Source organism: Mirounga leonina, unplaced genomic scaffold, assembly GCF_011800145.1.
Source record: "Mirounga leonina isolate KUSES-001 unplaced genomic scaffold, KU_Mleo_1.0 Mir_418, whole genome shotgun sequence".
In the NCBI taxonomy this organism is placed as follows: Eukaryota; Metazoa; Chordata; class Mammalia; order Carnivora; family Phocidae; genus Mirounga; species Mirounga leonina.
In genome coordinates, this window is record NW_023270739.1 from 19,318,826 (window position 1) to 19,333,173 (window position 14,348).

At 35.0% G+C, this 14,348-nt stretch overlaps 1 protein-coding gene across 3 annotated transcripts in view; it reads right to left on the reverse strand.

Moving 5' to 3' along the window:
* Positions 1 to 7,520: 7,520 nt before the first annotated feature.
* TMPO (thymopoietin) overlaps positions 7,521 to 14,348 on the reverse strand; it is a 27,548-nt gene continuing 20,720 nt past the window's right edge. Inside the window, exons 5-9 of one of the 3 annotated variants that reach the window (XM_034987782.1) lie at positions 12,372 to 12,491; positions 12,177 to 12,272; positions 11,642 to 11,752; positions 10,522 to 10,610; positions 7,521 to 9,766 (exon numbers count right to left, since the gene is read on the reverse strand). In XM_034987782.1, the coding sequence (XP_034843673.1) occupies positions 9,481 to 9,766; positions 10,522 to 10,610; positions 11,642 to 11,752; positions 12,177 to 12,272; positions 12,372 to 12,491 (702 nt within the window). In that variant the 3' untranslated portion in view covers positions 7,521 to 9,480. The remainder of the gene's footprint in view (positions 9,767 to 10,521; positions 10,611 to 11,641; positions 11,753 to 12,176; positions 12,273 to 12,371; positions 12,492 to 14,348) is intronic. The other 2 variants (XM_034987783.1, XM_034987784.1) reach the window with 2 other exon arrangements.

Consider the following 14,348-nt stretch of genomic DNA (forward strand, 5'->3'; position numbering starts at 1 on the left):
CAGTGCTTAGTTTGTTTTTACTGAAAGAGCATAATGGGGGTGTAGGATCAGCCAACTGAAGTTCAGAAACAAAAATACACTGCATATCTCGGTCTGTATTTGTGAATATTTACAACTGCTCTAACAGAAGTGTTAAAAGGTTTTGTGATGTGCTGAACACAATACCATGTGGTTCTATTGATGCTTGGGTGACAAAATTTTTTTCTGTATCTCAAATTCCACTGGGGAACTTTCTTCTAGGGTTTTTTTTTTTTTTTTGTAGTTGACACACAATGTTACATTAGGTTCAGGTGTCCAACCCAAGTCTACATGTATGCTATGCTAGCTCAAGTGTAGCTACCATCTGTCATCATACAACACTATTACAATATCACCGACTATATTCTCTATATTTATTTTTTAAAAATCATCCTTTCATGGGCAGAACTGCATGAACAAATTATGAAGTGACTCATATATTTCTGCTTCATTTGTTATATTCATATTACAGAATAATTCTGTTACTCAGAATTCTCATGTTACTCTTTCAGTTACCTAGTTAATAACTTTGGTTAATAATTCCTTTTTTTTTTTAAAGTAATCTCTATCCCCAACATGGGGCTCAAACTCACAACCCCAAGAGCAAGGGTCACATGCTCTACCAAATGAGCCAGCCAGGCACCCGATTATTAATTCTTTAAATTATTTCTGTTCAAATAACTGGTGTCATTTCTGCCTCCTGATTAGAATCTGATAGACTGACAAAGGGCTAATATCCAGAACATTTAAGAAATACGAATCAATATGAAAGTTGTCACTGGTACATAAGCAGATCCTATAACCCAACAGACAGAAATACATATATGCCCAACAAAAGACACAAAGAAATGTTCATAGCATTTTTTGTTAATAGCCAAAACCTTGGAACAACCCAAATGCCCGTTAAAAGTTAAAAGGAGGGGCGCCTGGGTGGCTCAGTCGGTTAAGCATCTGACTTCAGCTCAGGTCATGACCCCAGGATCGTGGGATCAAGTCCTGCACTGGGCTCCTTACTCAGCAGGGAGTCTGCTTCTTCTTCTCCCTCTACCCTTCCCCCTCCCCCCTGCTCGTGCTCTCTTTCAAATGAATAAAATCTCTATATAAAAAAACATACACTATACTAAAAATACAACGTAGCAATGACAATAAACAATCTACTACTACATATAATTATATGGATTAATCTCACAATGTTAAGTGAAAGCCACTCAAAGGAGTATATAATATGTATGACTTTATTTACGAAGCAACAGAAGAAAAAAAACCATGTGTTGTTAGTGCAGTGGTTACTACAGGTGGGGAGTTGTGGAGGAGTAGAAACTAGAAGGGAGAGGAGTCTGGGGGATTGGTAATATTTTCTTGAACTGTGTGGGGCTGTAAAGGCTCATTTTAGGTACAAACCAAAATGCTTCCTTAACATATTGCCAACTCTCAAACCACTGCCCTATTTTTAGAGCTGTCTGCACTTCTGTCCCTGCCATAACACTGGAATTCTCACCAAAGTCATCTGATGGTAAATTTAGTAGACATAATTTCTCTGCCTACATTTATGCAGCAAAACTATGGACCACGCTTCTTAAAATGCTCTCTCCAGGGACACTGCATTCTCCTGGTCTTCCTACATCATCCATTAATCCTTAAATACGGATATTCACCCTTAGCTCTTTCCCACTTCCAAATCTGTGGATGATATTATATATTCCCGTCACTTGAACTATATAGATTTCTTATAGACGCCCAATTATTCCCAGTTTCTCTCCTAAGCTTCAGATCCTAACTGCCAACAGATGATCTCCATTTGGATTTATTCACATAAATTCAATGTACTCAAACCCAAAGTCTATCTTCTTTCTCCCATATTTAGTCTTCCTTTAGAATTCTTTCAGTGACTGGCACCACCTTCCACTAGGCCAACCAAGTAAAAGACTTTTAGGTAATTTTTTAATCATCCCTCTCTGACCATCTGATTAATCAAGTCTGTTGGACTTACCTCTGAAAGATAAACCTACTTATCTCCCTAGTCTCATTGCTGTTCATTCACATTTAATTTTATGATCAATTTTTGAAATGAACAGATGAAAGCAAGTAAATGTCCGTATGAATTCCAAAGCAGTATTATACATTGTTTCCAAGTGGTATAGCATGGCCAAATTAAATATTCATATAACCCGTCAGTTCGAGACAGTTGTGGTAGCCAAACTACACAAGACGAACCCCAATCGTCCCTGACTCTTGGTACCCAAACTTTTGTAGTACCTTCTCCATTTTAAAAGTCATCTGTATTTGTAAGACCAATACAAAGTGATGGTGTGTCATTTCCAAGATTAGGTTATGTAAATGACGTCGTCAATCATGGGTGCACTTTCTTGGATTGCTCTGGGAGAAGCCAGCTGCCACGTCATGAGGGGACTCAGGTAACCTATGATGTCTCTCCCTAACAGTTGGAGGAACTCAGTAAGGAACCTCAAAGGCCTACCAACTATACTGTGAGCTTGAGTAAGATTCTACCCTAGTCAAGCTTTTAGACGATACTGCAGCCCTGGCTGACAGTTCAACTACAAAGTCACGAGACCTTGAATCACAACCACACACACAGCCAAGTCACTCCCTGATTTTTGACCCATAGAAATGGCAATAATTGAGTTGCTGAGTTTTGATTACATACTAACAGGTAACTTATTTCTTCTAATTAAACCATAGCTGTGATAAACTGTAATTTCTGTTACTAAGACAAAACAGGTATACTTTACACTGCCTCACAATTTCAAATTATGCACTATCACGAGATCAATGTGTTAAATTCTCAACTATAAAGTCCATAGTGGTCTAAATTATTAGTGTTTGATTAGAATTGTATTTTCATAATTTATCCCCAACAAGATCTGACAAATTTTTGGTTCTTTGACTTATAAGAGTTAAAGATTATTAATTTGTCTCAATAAGGTAAAGAAAATTGGCAACAATATTTAAACTGCTGAAAAACCTGTATTGCTATTAGTTAATGGAACAATAAAAAAAAAATTTTTTTTTAAATTACTTCTCATAAGAATGACCAAGATAAGTTCAAAGATATTTCTAAAACTGTATCCTGCACTGCAAAAAATGATACCCGGCACAGACGTATCAAATAAATATTTGTTCAAGTGGGTGGTAAAATTTTACAAGCAATCAATTTCAATACACTGTGAATATAGCATAAACGCCATCAAATGTCAGCTAAACTAATGAGTCTATACCAGAACACGGTGGAATCAATCTGTTGGAGTCGCCCTGCACTCAAGTCTCAGGGTCTCCTCTACTTCCTTCCCAATCTTTGGTGGGAAGATGCTATCTGAGTTCTGAAAAGCAGTCAGTGACTGCTAATTCAAGGTGACAGCCTGACCATACAGCCTTTTCCTGTTGAGACTCTATTACTGAAAAGGGAAATGAAAAATGTTTACCACAGTGACAGAATGGGAGAGAAGTGAGATGTCAAAGACAATGTATTTCGGGGCAACCGGCTGGCTCAGTCGTTAAGCGTCTGCCTTTGGCTCAGGTCATGATCCCAGGGTCCTGGGATCGAGCCCCGCATCGGGGTCCCTGCTCAGTGGGAAGCCTGCTTCTCCCTCTCCTACTCCCCCTGCTTGTGTTCCTGCTCTCGCTATCTCTCTGTCAAATAAATAAATAAAATCTTAAAAAAAAAAAAAGACAATGTATTTCAAAAAACAGTATGAAGATGGAAAACAGATTAAGAAACAAAATCCTCAACAAAAAAGGTAAGCATATGCAATGGGAAAAAGACAGTCTCTTCAACAAATGGTGCTGGGAAAACTGGACAGTAACACAGAAAAGAATAAAAGTGGAACACCTTCTTACACTATACACAAAATAAACTCAAAATGGATTAAGGACCTAAATGTGAGACCTGAAACCATAAAAATCGTAGAAAAGAGCACAGGCAGTAATTTCTCTGACATTAGCCATAGCAACAATTTTTTCTAGAATTATCTCCTGAGGCAGGGGAAACAAAAGCAAAAATAAACTATTGGGAGTACATTAAAAAAAAAAAAAAGCTTCTGCACAGCAAAGGAAACAATCAACAGAAGACAACCTACTGAATGGGAGAAGATATCTGCAAATGACATATCCAATAAAGGGTTAGTATCCAAAATATATAAAGAACTTATGCCAACTATACACCAAAATAAATAAATAGATAGAAAAATAAATACTAGGGCGCCTGGGTGGCTCAGTTGGTTAAGCAACTGCCTTTGGCTCAGGTCATGATCCTGGAGTCCCGGGGTCGTCCCGCATTGGGCTCCCTGCTCAGCGAGGAGCCTGCTTCTCCCTCTGACCCTCCCCCCTCTCATGTACTCTCTCTCATTCTCGCTCTCTCAAATAAATCAATCTTTAAAAATAAATAAATCTTTAAAAATAAATAAATAAATAAATAAATAAATAAATAAATAAATAAATAATAAAAATGGGCAGAAGACATGAACAGACATCTCTCCACAGGAGACGCACAGATAGCCAACAGATGCATGAAGATGCTCAACATCACTCATCATCAGGGGAATACAAATCAAAACCACAATGAGGTATCACCTCACACCTGCCAGAATGGCTAAAATAAAAAACTCAAGAAGTCAGTATTGGTAAGGATTTGGAGAAAAAGGAACCCTCATGCACTGTTGGTCGGAATGCAACTAGTATATGCACGGAGAACAGGACGGAAATTCCTTCAAAAATTAAAAATAGAACTACACTATGATCCAGTAATTCCACTACTGGGTATTTACCCAAAGAATATGAAAACACTAATTTGAAAGGATATATGAACCCCTGTGTTTATTGAAGCGTTCCTTACAACAAATTATGGAAACAATCCAAGTGTCTGTCGATAGATGAATGGATAAAAGATGTGGTATATACATATACACAATGGAGTATTATTCAGTTATAGGAAAGAATGAAATCTTTCCATTTGCAACAACATGGATGGATCTAGAGAGTATAACGCTAGGTGAAATAAGTCAATCAGTGGGGCACCCAAGTGGCTCAGTCAGTTAAGTGTCTGCCTATGGCTTGGGTACTGATCCCAGGGTACTGGGATAGAGCCCCGCATTGGGCTCTCTGCTCAGGAGGGAGCCTGCTCCTCCCACTCCTCTGCCTACTTGTACTCTGTGTGTCAAATGAATAAATAAAAATCTTAAAAAAAGTCAAAGACAAATACTATATGTGGGTGTCTGGGTGGCTCAGCTGGTTAGATGTCTGACTCTTGATCTTGGCTCAGGTCTGGATCTCATGGCTGTGAATTTGAGACCTGCATAGGGCTCCATGCTAGGTGTGGAGCCTATTTAAAAAAAAAAAAAGATAAACACCATATGATTTCATTTATATGTGGAATTTAAGAAAAAGAAACAAGTGAACAAAAAAAACCCAGACTGTTAACTATGGAGAACAGATGGTTCCCAGAGGGGAGGTGGGTGGGGGATGGGTGAAACAGATAAAAGGGATTTACAGTACACTTACCTTAATGAACACTGACTAAAGTATAGAATTGTTGAATCACTATATTGTACACCTGAAACTAATGTAACAGTGTATGTTAACTATACTGGAATTAAAAAAAAAATGAAACAAAGAGGAAAAAATAGGATGTGCAAGATATAAATCAGAAAATAACATTTAAGGAAATTAATATAATCACAAGTTATTTTGAAATGTTTCATTTATTTTTTTAAGGTTTATTTATTTATAGTAATCTCTACACCCAATGTGGGGCTCTAATTCACAGCCCCAGTATCAAGAGTCACATGTTCCACCGAGTGAACCAGCAAGGCACCCCTGAAATCATCGTTTTAAATTTAAGGACAGGGGCGCCTGGGTGGCTCAGTCGGTTAAGTATCTGCCTTCAGCTCAGGTCATGATCCCAGGATCCTGGGATCGAGTCCTGCATCGAGCTCCTTGCGCAGCAGGGAGCCTGCTTCTCCCTCTCCTGCTCCCCCTGGTTCTGTGCTCTCTCTGACAAATAAATAAAATCTTAAAAAAATTTTTTGTTTAAAAAAATAAATTTAAGGAGAAAAAGTGACAGTATTTATGCATTTAAAGTTGGTGTGTAATTCATGATAGGATAGGGTGATACTGATCACTGTATTTTAATGTACTATGATTATGATGCCAAACTAAAAATAACTTCCAGCAAAATTTGGACTTTGAACAGAAATCCCACTATTTATGAAGAATGCTTGGTCTTTAGTGTAAGTAACAATATTACATCATAATTATATAATGTGATAAATCGCTACAACAGCAATCATATCACAATAAATAAATGTATCAAAGTAACATGTACACATTAAATTTATACAATGTATTATGTCAAATTTATTAAAAAAAAAAAGAAACTTAAATGGCTACAGAGAAAGACTAAAACTAGAAATGGATCTTAAAGAACCCTTAATGAAATTTGGAACTTAGAGGAACCAAAATTGTGGAAGGAGCAAGGCTGAACAAGAAAATGGGTACAGAGTATATTTGTGGGATATTGGTCTTTTTTTTTTTTTAAGATTTTATTTATTTGACAGAGACATAGCGAGAGAGGGAACACAAGCAGGGGGAGAGGGAGAGGGAGAGGGAGAAGCAGGCTTCCCGCTGAGCAGGGAGCCCAATGTAGGGCTCGATCCCAGGACCCTGGGACCATGACCTGAGCCAAAGGCAGACACTTAACGACTGAGCCACCCAGGCGCCCTGTGATGTTGGTCTTTCATGTCCCTTCAGCCATATCATACATATGTAACTAGACCCATCATTTCCCAGCTGTGGGAACAAGTTTCTTAACCCCTCTGAGCATTAATTTCCTCATTTGTAATGAGACAGTAAGAAAATACCTACTTCATAGGATTATCACAAGGATTAAGTAAGTCAATACATGTCAAGGGTATAAAGCAGTATCTAGCACATGGGAAGCATGCAATAAGCATGGTAAGTCTTTGATGCTATATGCTATCTAATTAATTATAGGATATATATTACTTTAAGAATCACTAATTTAAATAAACTCACCTTTGGGAAACACATGAATGATGGAGAGAGAAAAGCACTTTCATCTTATATGAACACAGCCCCATGATAATATACCTTGGCAACATCTTTGCTTAATATCACAGCATTGTTAATTATAACAACGAGTGTCAGAGATAAATACTCAGACAGTACAAATGGGAGGAAAAAAGGAAAGGGAGACTGAAAACAGTATATTATATTGTACTATATTACTGTATTGTAGAGTGGGAGAGGTGCCTTTGAAAGCTTCCCTCTAAGATTGTGAGTATAATGGCCATATACTGCTTATCCATGAACAAATAAGGAGCTGATCATGAAATGATTAGAAGCAAAACATAAAGGAGTAGACTGAAATGAGAACTAAAGCTCAACTATCCATAAAAATCACCTAAGAAACGTTATCAGGTATTTTATAGTTTGTGCTATCTGAAAAGCATTTATTACAATGACAAAACTAGAGGTTAATTACATTTTTATTATTGAATTATATTGTAAAGTCTACATCTACAATTTAATCAGGAAGAAATGCTTTGCATTTACATCAAGGACACATTTATTCTAGTGGAATAAAACAAACACAGACAAAAGACCAAGTACACATTAAAAGAAAAAAAAAACAAAAAAACTACATGTTTTACCTGGTCCTTCTTTTACTATTTTGGACCATACCTTTCTATTAGAAAAACTGATCTTACATACATATAAGTTCAATTTATTTTCCCATATTTTTAAACATTAAATGCAGCTTCTCACAATTTCTAATCAAAAAGAAAAGACTGAAAACTATAGAGGAAGCAAAGTTTAGAAACAAGGAAGAAGTAGACTGCTATTACTGTACTGCAGAAAAGAGTAAAATGTGCCCCCTCTGTGGCTCATCTCAAAGAAACACTTTTACTCAGAGAGGCAAGCATTTCTGATCTAGGAGTAAGTTTCCCACTCCCCCATGGGACCAGACCTACAAAAGTTTCTGATCAATTGCAAAGTAAGTGAAAAAAGTCTACAAAATATTTCAAAGCTAAACATCAGAATACAGCTAATGAAATCAAAATTGTGTGCTGGTCTAAATATACATATTAAGCTTTTTGCTTTTTAAAAAGTATCTTTTTATTTCAGATGATATTTAAAATAACTTATATTTTTAGTGTGCTTTATGGTCAATGACTGTAAAGTTGAAATTCAAATGAATAAGTTTAAATTTGTTTTACTTGATTCTACTAAAATTTCAATTACCTACTACTTCACTTAACCAAGTTATACATGAGGTAAGTTTTAGCTAAAAAATAAGATAAATCAACCACAAAGATAAGTTAACCATTTCAAGAGTACAAAAATCATAATGCCCACTCCATATTCAGAGTTTATAAATTTATGTATTAACTACTTTGTATCTAAGAAAAGTTTACTATGTAATTTTAAAGTAAACACTTTTTGTACTTTTAAATCAAATTCTGTTGGAAAATGTAGGGAAAAAAAAACCAACCTGGCAAATTTTGTTTTTGGTAACAGAAGACAATGCAAAAATGAATCCAAATGGAACCTCAGACCAGTGTTTAAAGTTTCTAACTTCTAAACAGACACACACTTATTTATCTAAAAAATATTTTGGTAGCAAATTGGATTGACAGAATAAATGTTTTGCTGTAAATAAAAAGTACAAGTTTCCAATTACAGCCTTATAGCTAGCTAAACAGTTTCTAAAAACATGTACAGCCAGCTAACAATTCTCTAAAACATGTATATGCTGCACTAAAGATCCCTGCTAAAATATCAACAGCATTTAAATGGGTCTTACTGAAGCAGGACATTCATGATACTAGAAATCTTTTAAAAAGTGAGTACAATAGGACTACAATAATATTACTATTAATAAAAGTTACAGAAGAGATTATTGCTGTATGTTCCTCCATAAACACATCAAACCTGTGGCAGTTACAAAAAGTACAACCCAAGTTACCTTTTTCTTACCAAATTTCACATTTCACATATCTCTAAAGTTTTTATACAGCAGAGAATAATTCTTAAAATCTTTTCTGTAAGAATTCAAAGTATTTAATGTGTAGCTTCACATTATACTACCATGTTTTGCCCTTCTTGTTTTCCAAATACACAAAAACAATATACATTTTTCTCAAAAGTGAAATAAGATGTCCACATTAAAAAAATAAAGCCTACAAAAAAGTTCCAGAGCTAAAAAAGATTATTCATATGGCACGAAGTGATCTCCTACTAGTCCAAAGTCCAAAACATTTAAATGAAGTCCATTTATATATCCTTTTTGCTTTTCAATGGAATACTACATTTATTGAGGTGAAATCACATTATTTTTAGTTCTCGAGTCAACAAGTGTACACAAATGTTTATACAGTTATTAGAAAAAATAGGAGATCAAACTGAGTGTGCCAAAAGAGATATCATTCAGATGGATTTTTCAGAGTCATTAGAAAAAAATTGAGTGAACGGATTTCCTTGGTTGGTTTCCATAGCTTGATAGACCAAAAACAAAAAAATGGCCACAACAACAAACAGCAAAATTTTTATCCACGTGGGAATAGACCGTCCCTTTTTTGTCTTTTCTGACTTGACATCTGCCAAGGGAACATACTTAGGAATATATTTAGATGAAAAAGATTCCTCCATCCTGAAATCACTGAGTTCTAATGGCCGGCCTGCAGCCCCTTTGATTGGTCTGCGGCAACTAGCACTGTTGGGAGTGAAAACAGGAAGAAAAAAATAAATTTAGATAAAAGTCATGATTTTGATATATAATATAAAATATAAAATGTCATTACCACTCTTAATTTCAAACACATTCCTTGAGATAATAGTAGAAAATTGTCACATGTAAATAGCCTATTTAAAATCTCTATGCATTTTTCATTTAAAATGTTGGATGCTCATTCTATTAGAAAATAATAATCAGAACACTGATAAATATTCACTAAACTTGTCTTCTTTTCAGGGCCAGTATATTTAGGAGATAGAAGGAAAAAAATAAGGTAGTTTGGTTGTGATTCTTTCAGTCAGGAAACAATTCAGCTCTTATCTAAACAGTCTTTTCGATTAGAAAAGGGAAACCTTCAGGGAAAACAAGTATTTCCTTCTTACTATGTTTTTCTTTAGAGAAAAGAATTCGATGGTAAGCAAATTATTTATTATACTTCAGTTTATCAAAGTTAACTTTGAATCTGACTCAACTTTTAAGAATATGAACTAGTGACTTAGAAGAATTAAACTGCTCTCAAAAGAACAGTTTAATTCTGAGAACACAGGTACAATAACCGTGTGAAGAATTAAAAATTAAAATTCCTATATATGCATATTAAATAATCATGTTATACATCCTAAATATATACAACTTTTATGTGTCAATTACACCTTAATAAAAGTGAGAATAAGTAAATAAGTAAAAACACACTAGTAGAATACACTAATTCTTGTTTTAATGTATCTGAATACCTAATTCCTGTTGGTGTAGATGCTTCAAAGGGAAACATTTCCTTAAGAATATCCCTTTCTATTCTTCTTTCCTCTGTTTTTTCTCCCACCTAATGAGAAACAAACAACCACAAGTTAACATTTAGTATAAATGTGTAATTAAAACATAATTTATTTGTTTTATTTTTATTTTTTTTTTAAAAAAAGCTTTCAGAGAACAGAGTGCATTCAAGTCTGCCCCAGCTTTTACCACTGCCCTTCCTGAATTCATTACCTAAGTACCCATATACTTCCAAAGCTCTCTTCAAATTTCTTCAATATGGAGATATGTTAATGTGGTAATGGGGGATTGCCACACATTCAAGCAAGTTAAAAAAAAAAAAAAAGAACCCGCAAAACTAAAATTCAGCACAGCTAATATGGCAGCATTAAGTTCCCCCACTGGATTTTCCCATGCTTTTCATTAATACTAAGAGTACACTGTTTCTTCTGTTGAGAATTTTGTGATAAAATAAATGACGAAATGTGGAAGATATCAAATTAACATGGATCTTTAACACATTTTAGTGTATCTTTTAACTACAGAGTCAATTCAATCTTCCTAACTTAAAAAAACCATAAAATGATTTTTTAAACAACCTGATTGTTTTGCTGTTTATTGTTATGCCCAGATCAAAACCACCTCTGGTGAAAATTCATTAAATGTATCATGCAGTTAGTACTTTAGAGCTTAATTATACAGGAGTTAATCAATTCAAGCATCTACAAAGTCCCATTAAAGTCCCATTATTTGACCTTTCGGTGAAAGACAGTATAGCCTTCCCAACAGCCCAGCAACACTTTCAACCCACATCAATAACAAAGAGAACATATTAGAAGCAGCACATAAATGGATACTCCCTTGGGAAGTGGAACTTAAGAGGCACACAGTAGCAAGCAGATAGCATTAGCATATCATACTCTACTACTTTCGACTGTCACTAATAAAAGTCTGTCTTTAAAATTATACACACACACACACACACACACACACCCCACCCAGTTAAGAAAGCTCTGCTCCCTCCCACTGAAAAAAACAAATATAAAAAGTTTCCTCTTTAAAAGATCAATGATAGCATCGATCTAAATTTTATGCATTTACTTCAGCTCTTGTCAATGGTTTCTTTGGTGTTCTTCTGGGTATGTCTGAGAATTCAGTGATTGGCAGAATAGGAGCTGCATGCTTGAAATTTCCAGTCACCCTATTGACAACCTGCCAAGATTCAAATTATTCAGACTCAGAATTATCCAAACATAGCAAAGACATGTAAAAAGAAAAAAAGATACTCTATTTCTGTAATATTTGAAAACTTCCCTTAATAAAAATTTAGGCAAAAGAACCTAGAAATGAACATATTCAGTACTTCTCCTGTGAAGCCTTAGCACTCTAAATATTTTAGCAAAAAAGTTTCCTTACAATACTTAGAGGTAGGATTCTTGTACAAATTTATATATATATATATAACTTGGCTATACTGAAAAATTCTAAAATTCAGAATTGTATGGGGAAAACGAGTTTAAAATATAATTGTTTAAAACACAAGTTTGAGATCTGCCAAAATTTACCACCTCCCCAATTCTAATTAAAGGGTAATTTACAAAGAACACCACTTGTATAGTTTATGAAACATATTTACTAAGGTTTCGTTGCTTGAAGCCATTATAGTTTCAGCTATGGGAGTACTCTCTGAAATTATTGCACCATCTATACGAAAATGTTCTGAAGTTTCCACCTGTTAGTTTGAAAACAAAACATAAACAATAAATATAAAATAATCACTAAAACCCTACCAATCTGAAAACCCAATTCTAAGCAATAAGCCTTGCATCACCCTTTTCCTTGGAGTTCTTCTTGACCCTCTTGTGGATTCCCTAGTTAATGCCTGCAGAGGTCCGCCTTTTGAAGATCCACTTGTCCATTCAGTCTCAGTTACTCCAGCTTGAGAATAGCTCTATTCAAGCATCGACACATTAAAAAAGTCATATTCTAATATCAAACACCTTAATGATGGCCATTAGCTAGCACACTGAGAAGTCATGAAAAATCTCCAAATGCTAGCATTTACAAACAATGCCATGCCCTCAAAGTATTTCTAAATGTATTGACTGAACCAATATGTAGGCATCGGAAAACACTTAAACTATGGTAAAATACACAGGAGCTCACAAATTGTAATAAAAGCAAGAAGAAAAAAAGCACATAATTTATCACCAGCTCCTTCTGTGACTTGCTGTTTGCTATTTGACTCTCGTATCACAACTGCATCTCTTTGGCTTTCTAAACAAAAAGCAGGCTGATCATGACTTATAAGAAAGTCATTTATTATAACAAGGCAGTTTCCTTTAAAAACAAAATAAAATTTTATAATTGTTAGCACAAATTAAATGTTATCTTTTTCAAGTAGTTAGGATTATTTAAATAGCTTCAGTTTAAATTATAATCTACACGCAGCTATCTGAACTTAAAAGTTCCCAGGTGTCAAACTTTTTCTTAGAAACAGATATTAATATTGAGCAAAAAACCTGGTGGTCACCTCTTTCACAAACTGGCAAGCCTATAACGTCAATGCCAAACCCAATGCTTACCCACTCCTCACTACAGAAAGATACCAATAGTGATGGGTCACTGGTATCTTCTAGTCTCAGATTTCTATCTCCCTGAAAAGGCAACTTATTTTTCCTCATTTAAAAAATAATTCAGTAGTCCTTACATAATAGTTTGAAAACCACTAGACTAGTACTTCTCAAACCACAATATGCGTATCAATCACCTGGAGCTTTTGTTAAAGTGCAGATTATGATTCAGCAGCTCTGGGGTAGGGCCTGAGATTCTGCATTCCAAGAAGCAAGTTATTCAACTTTGAAGCTACTATTACCAGATAAATTAACCAGAGAACATCCATCAGTGATTAGTATTATACTAGAGTGTGCTTATATTGTCACTTCTGCTTTCAAGCTAATAATTTATCTAAATAACTGTTGTTTTTATATTCAAGTGAGTGCCTATTAATTTTAAAGACAGATGTATTTTACTCTTATCCTGGGACAAGAGCGCTTATCCAGTAAGAATGTTTATTTCACTGGAAACATTACTACAAGAATCCCACAAGGTACAAACATAGTCTCATAACTAATTTCATATCTAACTATATTTGGGATTAACATTATAAGAGTTTCTCTTTAACTCGCAATTGGAAACTCTGGGTTCCTTTTCCTGCTATCAGTTAGGAAATATTTGCTGAATGCAAATTTAAGGTCAGTCAAATCTGTTAAGTTACATACAAATATGATAAATGCTCATTAATAGTTAAATTCCTGATTATTTGAATAGAAAGGAACAATAGTTTTAACCTGAGGTTCTCAATCCTGGCAGCACAATCCTGGCAGCACTGGGGTGCTTCTGAGAAGTATCAAATGCCCCCAACCCTACCTTGGTCCAATTAAGTCAGAATCTCTTCTAGAAGGGCCTTGGGCATAGTTAATTTTTACAACTCCTGAGGGGATTCTAATGTGCAGCCAGCGTTGAGAACACATGGTTTAAGATATTGTAACTGAACTGTGATGCATCTCAAAGTCAAGTATTTTCTTATAATTACTTTCAATTCTGCTTCCTCTTTCATAGTCAATTGTTGCTCAGTGCCAGTAAATTAGAAGCAGTATTTTAAAAATATTCTGGTTTGACAGTCTATCTGGTATTATCAGTGTATACTAAGTATTTTAAAACTCTTCGAAGAATTAAAAACTTCATTTCTTTTTTTAAAAAAGATTTTATTTGAGAGAGAGAAAGTGCGCGGGCGTGCTTGCCCAAG